General features: G+C 37.2%; 1 protein-coding gene across 1 annotated transcript in view; it reads right to left on the bottom strand.

Annotated features, from left to right (window-relative positions):
* kcng2 (potassium voltage-gated channel, subfamily G, member 2) overlaps positions 1-15,824 on the bottom strand; it is a 43,283-nt gene extending 27,459 nt beyond the window's left edge. The window contains exons 1-2 of the mRNA XM_061931570.2: positions 15,565-15,824; positions 4,770-5,633 (exon numbers count right to left, since the gene is read on the bottom strand). Coding sequence (XP_061787554.2) covers positions 4,770-5,558 — 789 coding nt within the window. The 5' untranslated portion in view covers positions 5,559-5,633; positions 15,565-15,824. The remainder of the gene's footprint in view (positions 1-4,769; positions 5,634-15,564) is intronic.
* Between the last annotated feature and the right edge of the window lie 1,417 nt (positions 15,825-17,241).

Consider the following 17,241-nt stretch of genomic DNA (forward strand, 5'->3'; position numbering starts at 1 on the left):
CCTTTAAAGATAGATAAAAGTTGCCTTTGAATGATTAATAACACACAAAAGACACCATTAAAGATTAGCACACACGTGTGTGCTGATTAATTGAATTAAAGATAAGAAATGGCTTTGATTTCTCACCCTTTTCATGACTAAAACTCTTCATCCCTGACTTGATGAAGACGTCTTTGACACGCGCAGCTTGTTTCCTTTAATCTTCTTATTAAACACGCTTCACTGGTTTGGTGCACAACTCCCAGCACATCATGCATCACCACAAGAAACCTTCATGCTTCGTTATCAACGCCTCATCATTCTGTTGTTTGTGCTCACCAGACATTTTGGTGAGGGTCACAATAAAAGGTGTGCCATTGTTGTTACGGTCAACTTGCATCGGGACTATTTTTCGTTAAAGACTAGGATTGTCGCATGATTTAAGATGGACATTGTGGCGGATCATTGTGGGATATTCTAAATCTGTCAAAGGAAGGTTCTGAACTCCCGCTTCCATGCCGTTGTTTGTATTGAGCAGAGAAGAGTCACGACAAAACAACATGAAGCCACAACACAACAACTTTAAGACGCAACATGTATTCAAAAGCCACAATGCAACAGCTTCCGGCCACAACAAACGCTAACACTGCAACATACAACACAACAACTTCACACCACAACACTACAATTTTCAACCACAACACAACAACTTTCAGCCACAACACAATTGCAAACACCATCACACTACAAAATAAAACAACACAACATACAAACCCCGTTTCCATATGAGTTGGGAAATTGTGTTAGATGTAAATATAAACGGAATACAATGATTTGCAAATCATTTTCAACCCATATTCAGTTGAATATGCTACAAAGACAACATATTTGATGTTCAAACTGATAAACATTTTTTTTTTGCGCAAATAATCATTAACTTTAGAATTTGATGCCAGCAACACGTGACAAAGAAGTTGGGAAAGGTGGCAATAAATACTGATAAAGTTGAGGAATGCTCATCAAACACTTATTTGGAACATCCCACAGGTGAACAGGCAAATTGGGAACAGGTGGGTGCCATGATTGGGTATAAAAGTAGATTCCATGAAATGCTCAGTCATTCACAAACAAGGATGGGGCGAGGGTCACCACTTTGTCAACAAATGCATGAGCAAATTGTTGAACAGTTTAAGAAAAACCTTTCTCAACCAGCTATTGCAAGGAATTTGGGGATTTCACCATCTACGGTCCGTAATATCATCAAAGGGTTCAGAGAATCTGGAGAAATCGCTGCATCGAAGCGGCAATGCCCGTGACCTTCGATCCCTCAGGCTGTACTGCATCAACAAGCGACATCAGTGTGTAAAGGATATCACCACATGGGCTCAGGAACACTTCAGAAACCCACTGTCAGTAACTACAGTTGGTCGCTACATCTGTAAGTGCAAGTTAAAACTCTCCTATGCAAGGCGAAAACCGTTTATCAACAACACCCAGAAACGCCGTCGGCTTCGCTGGGCCTGAGCTCATCTAAGATGGACTGATACAAAGTGGAAAAGTGTTCTGTGGTCTGACGAGTCCACATTTCAAATTGTTTTCGGAAACTGTGGACGTCGTGTCCTCCGGACCAAAGAAAAAAAGAACCATCCGGAATTTTATAGGCGCAAAGTTGTGAAGCCAGCATGTGTGATGGTATGGGGGTGTATTAGTGCCCAAGACATGGGTAACTTACACATCTGTGAAGGCGCCATTAATGCTGAAAGGTACATACAGGTTTTGGAGCAACATATGTTGCCATCCAAGCAACGTTACCATGGACGCCCCTGCTTATTTCAGCAAGACAATGCCAAGCCACGTGTTACATCAACGTGGCTTCCTAGTAAAAGAGTGCGGGTACTAGACTGGCCTGCCTGTAGTCCAGACCTGTCTCCCATTGAAAATGTGTGGCGCATTATGAAGCCTAAAATACCCCAACGGAGACCCCCGGACTGTTGAACAACTTAAGCTGTACATCAAGCAAGAATGGGAAAGAATTCCACCTGAGAAGCTTAAAAAATGTGTCTCCTCAGTTCCCAAACGTTTACTGAGTGTTGTTAAAAGGAAAGGCCATGTAACACAGTGGTGAACATGCCCTTTCCCAACTACTTTGGCACGTGTTGCAGCCATGAAATTCTAAGTTAATTATTATCTGCAAAAAAAAAATAAAGTTTATGAGTTTGAACATCAAATATCTTGTCTTTGTAGCACATTCAACTGAATATGTGCTACTGAATATTCCTTGTAGCAAAGCTACAAGGAATTGGTAGCAACCTTGGAAGGTACAATGCTGACTAGACAGGCAGCCTAAAAAAATCCTAATAGGAAGTGAATCAACAAGTGGATTAAAGTATTTGGAAGCAAACAACATACTCTGTACCCCACTATTTTGCTGCCTAGATGGGTTGCTATCAAAGTAAAAATGGGAAGTAAACCGGCAAAGCTACAAGGAATTGGACGCGACCTTGGAAGGTACAATGCTGACTAGACAGGCAGCCTAAAAAATCATAATAGGAAGTAATTTAACAATTGGATTACAATATTTGGAAGCAAACAACATAACGGTGCAACTGACTCAGTACCCCACTATTTTGCTGCCTAGATGGGTTGCTATCAAAGTAAAATGGGAAGAAAACTGGCAAAGCTACAAGGAATTGGTAGCAACCTTGGAAGGTACAATACTGACTAGACAGGCAGCCTAAAAAATCAGAATAGGAAGTGAAGCAACAAGTGGACTACACTATTCGAAAGTGTCCAACTATTTTTGCTGCCTAGACGGGGTGCTACAGAAGTCAAAATGGGAAGTAAAGTGGCAACAACCCGAGAAGGAACACTTGACTATGTTGCTGCTTCGAAGGAGAGCCTTAAAAATCAAGGTAGGAAGTCAGTCGATGCAACAAGTGGGCTACACTATTCGAAAGTGTCCAACTATTTTTGCTGCCTGGACGGGTTGCTATAGAAGTCAAAATGGGAAGTAAAGTGGCAACAACCCGAGAAGGAACACTTGACTATGTTGCTGCTTAGGAGAGCCTTAAAAATCAAGATAGGAAGTCAGTCGATGCAACAAGTGGGCTACACTATTCGAAAGTGTCCAACTATTTTCGCTGCCTAGACGTGTTGCTAAAGATGTCAAAATGGGAAGTAAAGTGGCAGCAACCCGAGAAGGAACACTTGAATACGTTGCTGCTTAAAAGGAGAGCCTTAAAAATGTAAATAGGAAGTCAGTCGATGCAACAAGTGGACTACACTATTCGAAAGTGTCCAACTATTTTTGCTGCCTAGACAGGTTGCTTTAGAAGTCAAAATGGGGAGAAAAATAGCAGAGCAACAACTACTTTGCAGCAACCCGAGAAGGAACACTTGACTACTTTGCTGCTTACAGGACAAGCTTAAAAATCTAAATAGAAAGTCAGTCAATGCAACAAGTGGGCTACACTATTCGGAAGTGTCCAACTATTTTTGCTGCCTAGACGGGTTGCTACAGATGTCAAAATGGGAAGTAAAGTGGCAACAACCCGAGAAGGAACACTTGAATACGCTGCTGCTTAAAAGGAGAGCCTTAAAAATGTAAATAGGAAGTCAGTCGATGCAACAAGTGGACTACATTATTCGAAAGTGTCCAACTATTTTTGCTGCCTAGACGGGTTGCTTTAGAAGTCAAAATGGGGAGAAAAATGGCAAAGCAACAACTACTTTGCAGCAACCCGAGAAGGAACACTTGACTACTTTGCTGCTTACAGGACAAGCTTAAAAATCTAAATAGAAAGTCAGTCGATGCAACAAGTGGGCTACACTATTCGGAAGTGTCCAACTATGTTTGCTGCCTAGACGGGTTGCTACAGATGTCAAAATGGGAAGTAAAGTGGCAACAACCCGAGAAGGAACACTTGAATACGCTGCTGCTTAAAAGGAGAGCCTTACAAATGTAAATAGGAAGTCAGTCGATGCAACAAGTGGACTACACTATTCGAAAGTGTCCAACTATTTTTGCTGCCTAGACGGGTTGCTTTAGAAGTCAAAATGGGGAGAAAAATGGCAAAGCAACAACTGCTTTGCAGCAACCCGAGAAGGAACACTTGACTACTTTGCTGCTTAAAAGGAGAGCCTTAAAAATCAAGATAGGAAATCAGTCGATGCAACAAGTGGGCTACACTATTCGAAAGTGTCCAACTATTTTCGCTGCCTAGACGGGGTGCTATAGAAGTCAAAATGGGAAGTAAAGTGGCAACAACCTGAGAAGGAACACTTGAATACGTTGCTGCTTAGAAGGAGAGCTTTAAAAATCAAGATAGGAAGTCAGTCAATGCAACAAGTGGGCTACACTATTCGAAAGTGTCCAACTATTTTTGCTGCCTAGACGGGGTGCTATAGAAGTCAAAATGGGAAGTAAAGTGGCAACAACCTGAGAAGGAACACTTGAATACGTTGCTGCTTAGAAGGAGAGCTTTAAAAATCAAGATAGGAAGTCAGTCAATGCAACAAGTGGGCTACACTATTCGAAAGTGTCCAACTATTTTGCTGCCTAGACGGGTTGCAATAGAAGTCAAAATGGGAAGTAAACCGGGGAAGCACTTGGAAGCAATGCTCGAAGGCACAACTTGAAACTGGTCTTTGGATTCTGAGGACGTGACCTTGGAGATTCAGGTATTTCTGCCGGTCGCTTCCATTTAGCGGAACCCAGCGCCCCCCGCGACCCCGAAAGGGACAAGCGGTAGAAAATAGATGGATGGATGGAATAAAAAAAGCGCACTCACCCTCTCTTCCTCCTCTCGGAGGTCGGGCATGGTGCTCACACACAGAGTGACGGCGGTGATGGCCACAAAGAGCACCGACAGACAGGCGAAGATCTTCCCGGGGATGCCGGAGTGAGGGTTCTCCACCATGTCCCTCAGTCTCCGCATGCAGCCCTCGGCGGTGGCGGCGCTGTCCTCGCCGATGCTGGCCAGCTGCTGGCTCTCCTCGCAGGAGGGCGGCGAGGCGAGCTCGGTCTCCTCCTCCTCCAGCCGCTGCAGCTCCTTGAACTCTTCCTGGCGGAGGCGCAGCTTCCTCAGGCAGCACCAGTCCAGCTTGGTCTCCTCCACGCCCCAGTAGAGCAGCTCCTCCTGGAAGGACAAGGCGCACATCTCCCGGAGGAGCCGCAGCTTGCCCGCCGCCAGGAAGGTGACGATGGTGCGGAAGGCGGAGGGGCTGCGGTCGAAGAAGAACTCGTTGCGGCTGCCGTCGTAGTCGTCGCACACGTCCATGATCTCCGCCTCGTTGCTGCAGCTGTGCAGCTTCCCCAGCCGGGTCATGGGGAACTCCTGCAGCGTGGACCAGGGGATGCGGTACTTGATGCCTCCCACGTTGATAATGACCGCCCCGTCGGCTCCGGCACCGGCACCGGCACCCGCGCCACAGTCCTGTTGGCGGAGGAGAAGCTGGGCCCGCTTGTAGAAGACGCCCTTCTTGGAGGACACCTCCTGAAGGTTCTCCACAGGCTTGAAGTGGAAGCTGGTGAACTGGTGGTCAGTGCTGCCCGCCAGGAAAGCTACTTCCTGGTACATGGCGGCACACGGCGTCACGAGGCAGGCGAGGAGGCCAGCGGCTTGTTCGCCATTCAGCAACAGGTCAGCACCTTTCTGGCGGACAAGAAGAAAGACAACAAATTATTCTCGCTTGCAGATTCTCGCCAAAATGTAACGACTTCCTCCTTGGTTTTAGGAAACCTGGCTCCTAGGTTTTGCTTAATCCAAACACCCTACTTGACTTGACAGTAAAATTTAAATAGTCTTTAACGTTTTTCCAGACCCAGGATGACTACCGCGCTAATCGGTAGCTCACAACTGGTGCACTCGCTGGAAACTAGCGCGATATTTGCTAGCTGACAATTACCACACTAATCGCTAGTTGAAAACTATAGCTCTGATTGCTAGGTGGTAACTTGTGCCGCCAACCGCTAGCTGGCAACCGCCACACTAATCGCTAGTTGAAAACTATAGCTCTGATTGCTAGGTGGCAACTTGTGCCGCCAACCGCTTGCTGGCAACCGCCACACTAATCGCTAGTTGGCAACTGCCACACTAATCGCTAGTTGAAAACTATAGCTCTGATTGCTAGGCGGCAACTTGTGCTGCCAACCGCTAGCTGGCAACTGCCACACTAATCGCTAGTTGAAAACTATAGCTCTGATTGCTAGGTGGCAACTGCCACACTAATCGCTAGTTGAAAACTATAGCTCTAATTGCTTGCTGGCAACTTCCGCACTAATCACTAGCTAAAACCTAGAGCGCTAATCGCTAGGTCACAACTGCCGCGTTAATTGCTACCTAAAAACTAGCACGTTAATTGCTAGCTGACAACTTGCACGTTCGTCGCAAGCTGAAAACGAGAGCTCTGATTGCTAGTTGGCAACTTGTGCCGTTAATCGCTGGCTGACAACTGCCCCACTAATCACTAACTAAAAACTGGAGCGCTAATCGCTAGCTCATAACTGGCAGGTTAATTTCTAGCTCACAACTGTTGCGCTAATCACAAACTAAAAAGCAGAGCATTAATTGCTAACACTTTGTGCTAATTCCTAGGTGACAATTGGCACATTTATCTCTAACAGACAACTGCCACGCTAATCGCTAGTCCACAACTGTTGCACTAATCGCTACCTAAAAACTAGCGCGTCAATTGCTGGCTGACAATTGGCATGTTAATCGCTGGGTGAAAACTATAGAAGTGCCTTGTCATTCATTAACTGACATTTTACATGCCCTTAATACTGCAAAAAATAAAAAATAAATTTGAAGGCGTTACAAACGCCATTTGAGGGAAATTTGCCATCATATGTTTACCAGTGACGGAGCAGGAAGGGCCTAGGAATACATTTGTGGGAAAATTTCTGAAGAAGTGCCTTGTCATTCATTAACTGACATTTTACATGCGCTTAATACTGCAAACATATTTTTTTTTTTTTTTAAGGCGTTACAAACGCCATTTGAGGGAAATTTGCCATCATTTGTTTACCAGTGAAGGAGCAGGAAGGGCCTAGGAATACATTTGTGGGAAAATTTCCGAAGAAGTGCCTTGTCATTCATTAACTGACATTTTACATGCGCTTAATACTGCAAAACAATTTTTTTTTAAGACGTTACAAACGCCATTTGAGGGAAATTCGCCATCATATGTTTACCAGTGACGGAGCAGGAAGGGCCTAGGAATACATTTGTGGGAAAATTTCTGAAGAAGTGCCTTGTCATTCATTAACTGACATTTTACATGCGCTTAATACTGCAAACATTTTTTTTATTTTTTTAAGGCGTTACAAACGCCATTTGAGGGAAATTTGCCATCATCTGTTTACCAGTGAAGGAGCAGGAAGGGCCTAGGAATACATTTGTGGGAAAATTTCCGAAGAAGTACCTTGTCATTCATTAACTGACATTTTACATGCGCTTAATACTGAAAAAAATAAATAATAATTTAAGGCATTGCAAACGCCATTTGAGGGAAATTTGCCATCATATGTTTTACCAGTGACGGAGCAGGAAGGGCCTAGGAATACATCTGTGGGAACATTTCCGAAGAAGTGCCTTGTCATTCATTTACTGACATTTTACATGCGCTTAATACTGAAAAAAAATAAAATAATTTAAGGCATTGCAAACGCCATTTGAGGGAAATGTGCCACCATATGTTTTACTAGTGACAGAGCAGGAAGGGCCTAGGAATACATTTGTGGGAATTGCCTTGTCATTCATTAACTGACATATTACATGCGCTTAATACTGCAATTGCTTTTTTGTTTTTTTAAGGCGTTACAAATGCCATTTGAGGGAAATTTGCCATCATATGTTTACCAGTGACGGAGCAGGAAGGGCCTAGGAATACATTTGTGGGAATTGCCTTGCCATTCATTAACTGACATATTACATGGGCGTAATACTGTATTTAAAAAAAAAATTTTTTAAGGCATTACAAACGCCATTTGAGGGAAATTTACCATCATATGTTTACCAGTGACGGAGCAGGAAGGGCCTAGGAATACATTTGTGGGAAAATTTCCGAAGAAGTGCCTTGTCATTCATTAACTGACATTTTACATGCGCTTAATACTGAAAAAAAAAATAATAATAATTTAAGGCATTACAAACGCCATTTGAGGGAAATTTGCCATCATATGTTTACCAGTGACGGAGCAGGAAGGGCCTAGGAATACATTTGTGGGGAAATTTCCAAAAAAGTGCCTTGTCATTCATTAATTGACATTTTACATGCGCTTAATACTGCAAAACAATTTTTTTTTAAGGCGTTACAAACGCCATTTGAGGAAAATTTGCCATCATATGTTTACCAGTGACGGAGCAGGAAGGGCCTAGGAATACATTTGTGGGAACATTTCCGAAGAAGTGCCTTGTCATTCATTAACTGACATTTTACATGCGCTTAATACTGCAAAAAATAAAAAATAAATTTGAAGGCGTTACAAACGCCATTTGAGGGAAATTTGCCATCATATGTTTACCAGTGACGGAGCAGGAAGGGCCTAGGAATACATTTGTGGGAATTGCCTTGTCATTCATTAACTGACATTTTACATGCGCTTAATACTGCAAAACAAAATTTTTTTAAGGCGTTACAAACGCCATTTGAGGGAAATTCGCCATCATGTGTTTACCAGTGATGGAGCAGGAAGGGCCTAGGAATACATTTGTGGGAAACTTTCCAAAAAAGTGCCTTGTCATTCATTAACTGACATTTTACATTTGTATTTATTTTTTTAAGGCGTTACAAACGCCATTTGAGGGAAATTTGCCATCATATGTTTACCAGTGACGGAGCAGGAAGGGCCTAGGAATACATTTGTGGGAAAATTTCCGAAGAAGTGCCTTGTCATTCATTAAACTGACATTTTACATGCGCTTAATACTGCATTTAAAAAAAAAAGTAAGGCGTTACAAACGCCATTTGAGGGAAATTTGCCATCATATGTTTACCAGTGACGGAGCAGGAAGGGCCTAGGAATACATTTGTGGGAAATTTTCCTTAGAAGTGCCTTGTCATTCATTAACTGACATTTTACATGCGCTTAATACAGCAATTTTTTTTTTTTTTTTTTTAAGGTGTTACAAACGCCATTTGAGGGAAAGTTGCCATCGTATGTTTACCAGTGATGGAGCAGGAAGGGCCTAGGAATACATTTGTGGGAAAATTTCCGAAGAAGTGCCTTGTCATTCATTAAACTGACATTTTACATGAACTTAATACTGCATTTTAAAAAAAAAAAAGTAAGGCGTTACAAACGCCATTTGAGGGAAATTTGCCATCATATGTTACCAGTGATGGAGCAGGAAGGGCCTAGGAATACATTTGTGGGAAATTTTCCTTAGAAGTGCCTTGTCATTCATTAACTGACATTTTACATGCGCTTAATACAGCAATTTTTTAAAATTTTTTTTTAAGGCATTACAAACGCCATTTGAGGGAAATTTGCCATCATATGTTTACCAGTGACGGAGCAGGAAGGGCCTAGGAATACATTTGTGGGGATATTTCCAAAAAAGTGCCTTGTCATTCATTAACTGACATTTTACATGTCAAATTGTACAAATTGTACATGCTTACATGGAGGAATTATTGTATCAATAATATAAATATAATTGAATATTATATTAATTATTATTCATATTATATAGTGCTAATAATGCGGTATAAAGTTATACAATTAATGTTTAAAGAAATAATGATAAAAAAAATAAAAAAAATAATTATATCATATAAAATGAATATTGACAAAATATTCTGACTTTCATACCATAATAATCATAATTGTAAATACTGTTATAAAAATCTATTTTATTTTACCTTTTTATATGCATTCCATATATAGCGATCATACTACTATAATGCTTGTAATAATATTATATATGTATTTAAATATTATGTTATTATAATATTAATTAAATAAATAATAAAAATCTTTTAAAAATAATTACGACCATAATACTAATAATAATACATTGATATCCACAGAATATACATTATATTTATATCAATAATATTGTATTTGGATTTAAAGAAATAACATGATATTATTGACATGTTATTAATCACATATATATATATATATATATATATATATATATATATATATATATATATATATATATATATATATATATATATATATATATATATATTGCGATAATGTGGCGACTTGTCCAGAGTGTACCCCGCCTTCCGCCCGAATGCAGCTAAGATAGGCTCCAGCATCCCCTGCGACCCCAAAAGGGACAAGCGGTAGAAAATGGATGGATATATATATATATATATATATATATATATGTATACATATATATATATATATATATATATATATATTTTTTTTTTTTTTTTTTTTTTTTTTAAGGTGTTACAAACGCCATTTGAGGGAAAGTTGCCATCATATGTTTACCAGTGATGGAGCAGGAAGGGCCTAGGAATACATTTGTGGGAAAATTTCCGAAGAAGTGCCTTGTCATTCATTAAACTGACATTTTACATGAACTTAATACTGCATTTAAAAAAAAAAAAAGTAAGGCGTTACAAACGCCATTTGAGGGAAATTTGCCATCATATGTTTACCAGTGATGGAGCAGGAAGGGCCTAGGAATACATTTGTGGGAAATTTTCCTTAGAAGTGCCTTGTCATTCATTAACTGACATTTTACATGCGCTTAATACAGCAATTTTTAAAAAAAATTTTTTAAGGCATTACAAACGCCATTTGAGGGAAATTTGCCATCATATGTTTACCAGTGACGGAGCAGGAAGGGCCTAGGAATACATTTGTGGGGATATTTCCAAAAAAGTGCCTTGTCATTCATTAACTGACATTTTACATGCGCTTAATACTGCAATTGTTTTTTTGTTTTTTTAAGGCGTTGCAAACGCCATTTGAGGGAAATTTGTCATCATATGTTTACCAGTGACGGAGCAGGAAGGGTCTAGGAATACATTTGTGGGAATTGCCTTGTCATTCATTAACTGACATATTACATGCGCTTAATACTGCATTTATAAAAATAAAAAATTAAGGCGTTACAAACGCCATTTGAGGGAAACTTGCCATCGTATGTTTACCAGTGATGGAGCAGGAAGGGCCTAGGAATACATTTGTGGGAAAATTTCCGAAGAAGTGCCTTGTCATTCATTAACTGCATGCGCTTAATACTGCAAAAATGTTTTTATTTTTTTAAGGCGTTGTCTTTCTCCCATCAAAATGTTTAAAGCAAGAAAGAATAAAAAGGAAATAAAAGATGCATGACTGTGAAAGACTGTTAAGGGGTGATGATGACGGAGTAAAAAGGATGCAAGAAAGTACTTCCTGGTACAGACTGTGACAACAACACCATCCTCTCTCTCTCTGGCCTTGCCTTACAAAAGGATGGCGCGCCTGCGAGGTTGCGGCGTCCTAACAAGCACGGACACGTCTTCTTTTATTTAAAGTCAACATCTGCATGAGGGTCTTCTAAAGTGCTCCTGACTGCTGATTGACAGGCGCGGCCAAAGCGAGGAGGGGGCGGAGCTTAAGGGACCAGAGGCTAACCAGAGTCTTAAGTGTGCTTCCTTTCAAACAGAAGCACCACAATGCAGATTTTACTTTCCCGTCGACCTCCTGATGAGACGCCAAACGGCCCTCGTCACTCAAATGTGAGCACGGCTGCTTTTGCAATGGAAAAGGACTGATGCAAAACGTCGGTGGAGTGCTGTAACAATCAGATGAGAGACTACTTGTCACACAGGAGAGGTTGTTTTTTTTTAATCATCTCGACTCCTTCACTTCAGATCTCTGCTTGACTGGGATGATTTTTTTTTGCACATTTATTGTGGTGCTGTGCTGCTAATATTGTGTTTATTTAGATATGACAATGTTAGAAATCTAAATTCCAATCACAATGATAAACATTTTGTTAAATCGCCATTAGGAGTACCTTATTGATGTGTAACATGTCCGTGTGATATTTTAGTGACTAATAATAATACATTATGTGTACTGTGTTAAACCACTGTGTTAAACCACGCACCTAATTATACAATAATGCATGATATGAATTATACAATAATGCAAAATACTACGAATATTGTTTGTGTCGTTATTTTAATTACAATTCAATATACAGTACATACAATATATTTAAATATATTGTAAAAATATTTTTTATATTTTTTTATATGCTTACATGAGGTTGCATTGAAAGTTTTCACAATTGTTATATTTATTATTATGTTTGGCTTTATAATATAAACCCAATTAAGGAACTTTTTATAATAATTACAATTGTATATACTGATATAAAAAAAAAATTTGGCTATTTAAAAAAAATACAAATATTAACCGAATGTAGTTATATTATTCTGATGCTAATAACAATAATGCACAATGCATGGTGGAATCGTATGTGCACAATGTGTGTTATTTATAACTATTTTTTTGGGGTGTTTTTTTTTGCTGTGTTTTACTTTTGCAGCTGTATGTAGAAACGGCGCCACTGAAGTGGCATCTGGTTGCATCACCTCTGAGCTCTTCCGTGTCCTTTGTGTGTTTGTGGACTTTTTCAACCTGCACTGCAACCACATAATTTCCTCATTGTGAGATAAATAAAGTCTACACTATCTTATGTATTTACTCATTTATTATTAACATTGTTAATAATAAATAATATTTGTTGTTATTAGTCATGGTGGTGTTTATTTTTTTATATATACCATAAACTCTACTTTTTAATGCGGTCAGTATTTTATAATAGTGGAAAATATATTTTGTGATTATTATTAATAATAATTACATATGTATTGCCTATTGTTATATATGGCTATTCAATTAGCCAACAAATAAATAAAATATATTAAAAATAATATATAAGATAACTATATCAAATAAAATTAATATTCTGATAATATTTCCATATGTTTACCAGGATCTACATAAAACGTTTTCACTATTATAATATTTATTATTATATGTTTTTAAAATAATAATCTGCCTTTGTTTACCTTTGGTTATTTAAATTGTCCAATTAGCAAACTTTGTTATAATAATCATAATACTGTTCTATAAAATCTATTTTATTTTCATATATTTAATATCAATAATATATAGTATTCATACTATAATACTTACATTAATATCAACAGTACATTGATTAAATGTATATAAATATATATGCATTTAAAGAATTAATATAATAACACTTTCGTTATAAGTCATGTTGGTATGATATATACTGTACATATTTTTGCAAACGTTGTTTTTAGATACTAACCTGATATGGAGAACAATAATTTGATTGTTGATTGTCTTTTAATATTTCTGTATATTCATGATAATAACATATTAGAACAATTTTGAATATCATATAGAATGTATATTCAAATAACATGTGTATATGCTTACATGGGGGAATTATTGTATAAATAATATAAATATAATTAAATATATTAATATTAATTATTATTCATATTATATAGTGCTAATAATACGCTAACGGTATTAAATTATACAATTCATGTTTAAAGTAATAATGATGAAAAAATATATACAAAGGTTGTATCATATAAAATGAATATTTAAAAAATATTTGTACTTGCATACCTAAATAATTTTACATGCATGCCATGTATGGAGATCATACTACTATAATGCTTATGATAATATTATATATGTATTTAAATATTATATAAATCATAATAAAAATCTTGTGACCATAATGCTAACAATAATACATTGACATCAACAGAATATTAACTATATTTATATCCATAATATTGTATTTGGATTTAAAGAAATAACATGATATTATTATTTTTTAATATTGCTGTATATTCATGATAATAATATATTAGAACATTTAAAATACGTATATCATACAGAATGTATATTCAAATACAATTTGTACATGCTTACATGGGGGAATTATTGTATCAATAATATAAATATAATTGAATATTATATTATATTAATTATTATTCAAATTATATAGTGCTAATAATGCAGTATAAAGTTATACAATTAATGTTTAAAGTAATAATGATGAAACAATATATACAATAAGTATATCATATAAAATCAATATTAAAAAAATATTCTGACTTTCATAACATAATTATAATTGTAAATACTGTTATAAAAATCTATTTTATTTTACCTTTTTATATGCATTCCATATATAGCGATCATACTACTATAATGCTTGTAATAATATTATATATGTATTTAAATATTATGTTATTATAATATTAATTAAATAAATCATACAAATCTTTAAAAAATATATTACGACCATAATACTAATAACAATACATTGATATCAACAGAATATCAATTATATTTATAGCAATAATATTGTATTTGGATTTAAAGAAATAACATGATATTATTGACATTTGATTTTTGATTATTTTTTTATATTTCTGTATATTCATGATAATAATATATTAGAAAAATGTAAAATACGTATATCATATAGAATGTATATTCAAATACAAATTGTACATGCTTACATGGAGGAATTATTGTATCAATAATATAAATATAATTGAATATTATATTAATTATTATTCATATTATATAGTGCTAATAATGCGGTATAAAGTTATACAATTAATGTTTAAAGAAATAATGATAAAAAAAATAAAAAAAATAATTATATCATATAAAATGAATATTGACAAAATATTCTGACTTTCATACCATAATAATCATAATTGTAAATACTGTTATAAAAATCTATTTTATTTTACCTTTTTATATGCATTCCATATATAGAGATCATACTACTATAATGCTTGTAATAATATTATATATGTATTTAAATATTATGTTATTATAATATTAATTAAATAAATAATAAAAATCTTTTAAAAATAATTACGACCATAATACTAATAATAATACATTGATATCCACAGAATATACATTATATTTATATCAATAATATTGTATTTGGATTTAAAGAAATAACATGATATTATTGACATGTTATTAATCACATATATATATATATATATATATATATATATATATATATATATATATATATATATATATATTGCGATAATGTGGCGACTTGTCCAGACTGTACCCCGCCTTCCGCCCGAATGCAGCTAAGATAGGCTCCAGCATCCCCTGCGACCCCAAAAGGGACAAGCGGTAGAAAATGGATGGATATATATATATATATATATATATATATATATACTTTTTTTTATTATATATATATATATATTGCCCTCATATTAAGTAGCAACAAGAATAAATCATCACCTGAGCACAAGCTGTCTATCTGAACTGACCTCTCACCTTTGACCTCCTGGAGTGGACACAACAAAGTCCATGTCATAGATTGTTTGTTCGGCGAGATGCTGTGTCGGACATGAGAGCACCCACGGACACAACACGAAGTTCCCTCGTGAAAAGCATGCATTCAGAGATTATGCAATCATAATTAAAAGTGTGAAAAAGACGTCACACTGTTAAAGATGAACAATCCACAAATGGTCTTTTTGCCAGCCCGTGAAAAAAAAAAAAAAAACGCGCCTTACCTGCTCGCAGAGTCCACGTCCTTCTGCTCCTCCGGCTCCAACCTTCCCGTCCACAACACGCAGCTTGCCGCCAAGTTTCCCACGCACACGCGCCGCGGGACGTTGCGAGCGGCGAGTCCACCCAGATGCGCATTTTTACGCACACGGAGCGCGGCGGCCAGACGTAGGAGAGGGAGAAGCTCCGCGCAGGAAGGAAGGCAGGAAGGCAGGGAGGCTGCAGACGAGAGGAAAAAGAAAGAAGAGTTGAGTCGTCTTCTTGGTCACATGGTTGCTTTTTTTGTGTAGCACATGTGACCACACACACTTCCATGTGTGCGTGTGCGCAGTGTGACATCGTCAGGGGGAGTGTTTGTCATCTACTTCCGGTCTCTGCATGTTGTATTCATTGTAGTCCAATATTAAAACCTCTGTGATGTACATTGTTTCTGACAGTGTAGTGCAGGGGTCCCCAAACTACTACAGCCCCTGGGAAGTCACAAGTTTTTTTTTTTATTTGTCCAACCGCTTCTATGTTAGCTACCTCTCTTTGTTTATAATGTCTATTTTATGCTGCCCTTTTTTTTGACTGCAGCTGTTACATATACTGTAATATTGTACATCAGGGGTGTCCAACTCATTTTAGCTCAGGGGCCACATGGAGGGATACATTTGTGCACAAAAGGGCCGGACTATTAAAATCATGGCATTAAAACTAAAAAAAATAAAGACAACTTCAGATTGTTTTTTTATCTTACTTTGGCCAAAAATAGAACAAACACATTCTGAAAATATGACAAAAGTATAGAAAAAAAATACCTGGCAGCGGTAAAGTTTAGATCAGGGGTCCCCAAACTACGGCCCGCCAGCGTCCAAAATCGGGCCCCTGGGAAGTCTCAAGTTTTTTTCCTCCATGTTAGCTACCTCTCTTTGTTTATAATGTCTATTTTATGCTGCCCTTTTTTTTGACTGCAGCTGTTACATATACTGTAATATTGTACATCAGGGGTGTCCAACTCATTTTAGCTCAGGGGCCACATGGAGGGATACATTTGTGCACACGCGGGCCGGACTATTAAAATCATGGCATTAAAAATTAAAAATAAAGACAACTTGAGATTGTTTTTTTTGTCTTACTTTGGCCAAAAATAGAACAAACACATTCTGAAAATATAACAAAAGTATAGAAAAAAATACCCGGCAGCGGTAAAGTTTAGATTAGGGGTACCCAAATTACGGCCCGCCAGCGTCCAAAATCGGGCCCCTGGGAAGTCTCAAGTTTTTTTGTTTTTTTTGTCCGACTGCTTCTAGCTACTTCTCTTTGTTTATAATGTCTATTTTATGCTGCCCTTTTTTTTGACTGCAGCTGTTACATATACTGTAATATTGTACATCAGGGGTGTCCAACTCATTTTAGCTCAGGGGCCACATGGAGGGATAAATCTGCGCACACGAGGGCCGGACTATTAAAATCATGGCATTAAAACTAAAAAAAAATAAAGACAACTTGAGATTGTTTTCTTTGTCTTACTTTGGCCAAAAATAGAACAAACACATTCTGAAAATATGACAAAAGTATAGAAAAGTATATGTCTCAAATTATTGAGACATGAAACGTTTGTATTCTTCAAACGACAGAAGTGTAACTGCTGTCAACACACCTTTAATGGCAAGACTGTTTAGAATTATTGGGGCATGAAA

Source organism: Nerophis lumbriciformis, linkage group LG37 (genome assembly GCF_033978685.3).
Source record: "Nerophis lumbriciformis linkage group LG37, RoL_Nlum_v2.1, whole genome shotgun sequence".
In the NCBI taxonomy this organism is placed as follows: domain Eukaryota; kingdom Metazoa; phylum Chordata; class Actinopteri; order Syngnathiformes; family Syngnathidae; genus Nerophis; species Nerophis lumbriciformis.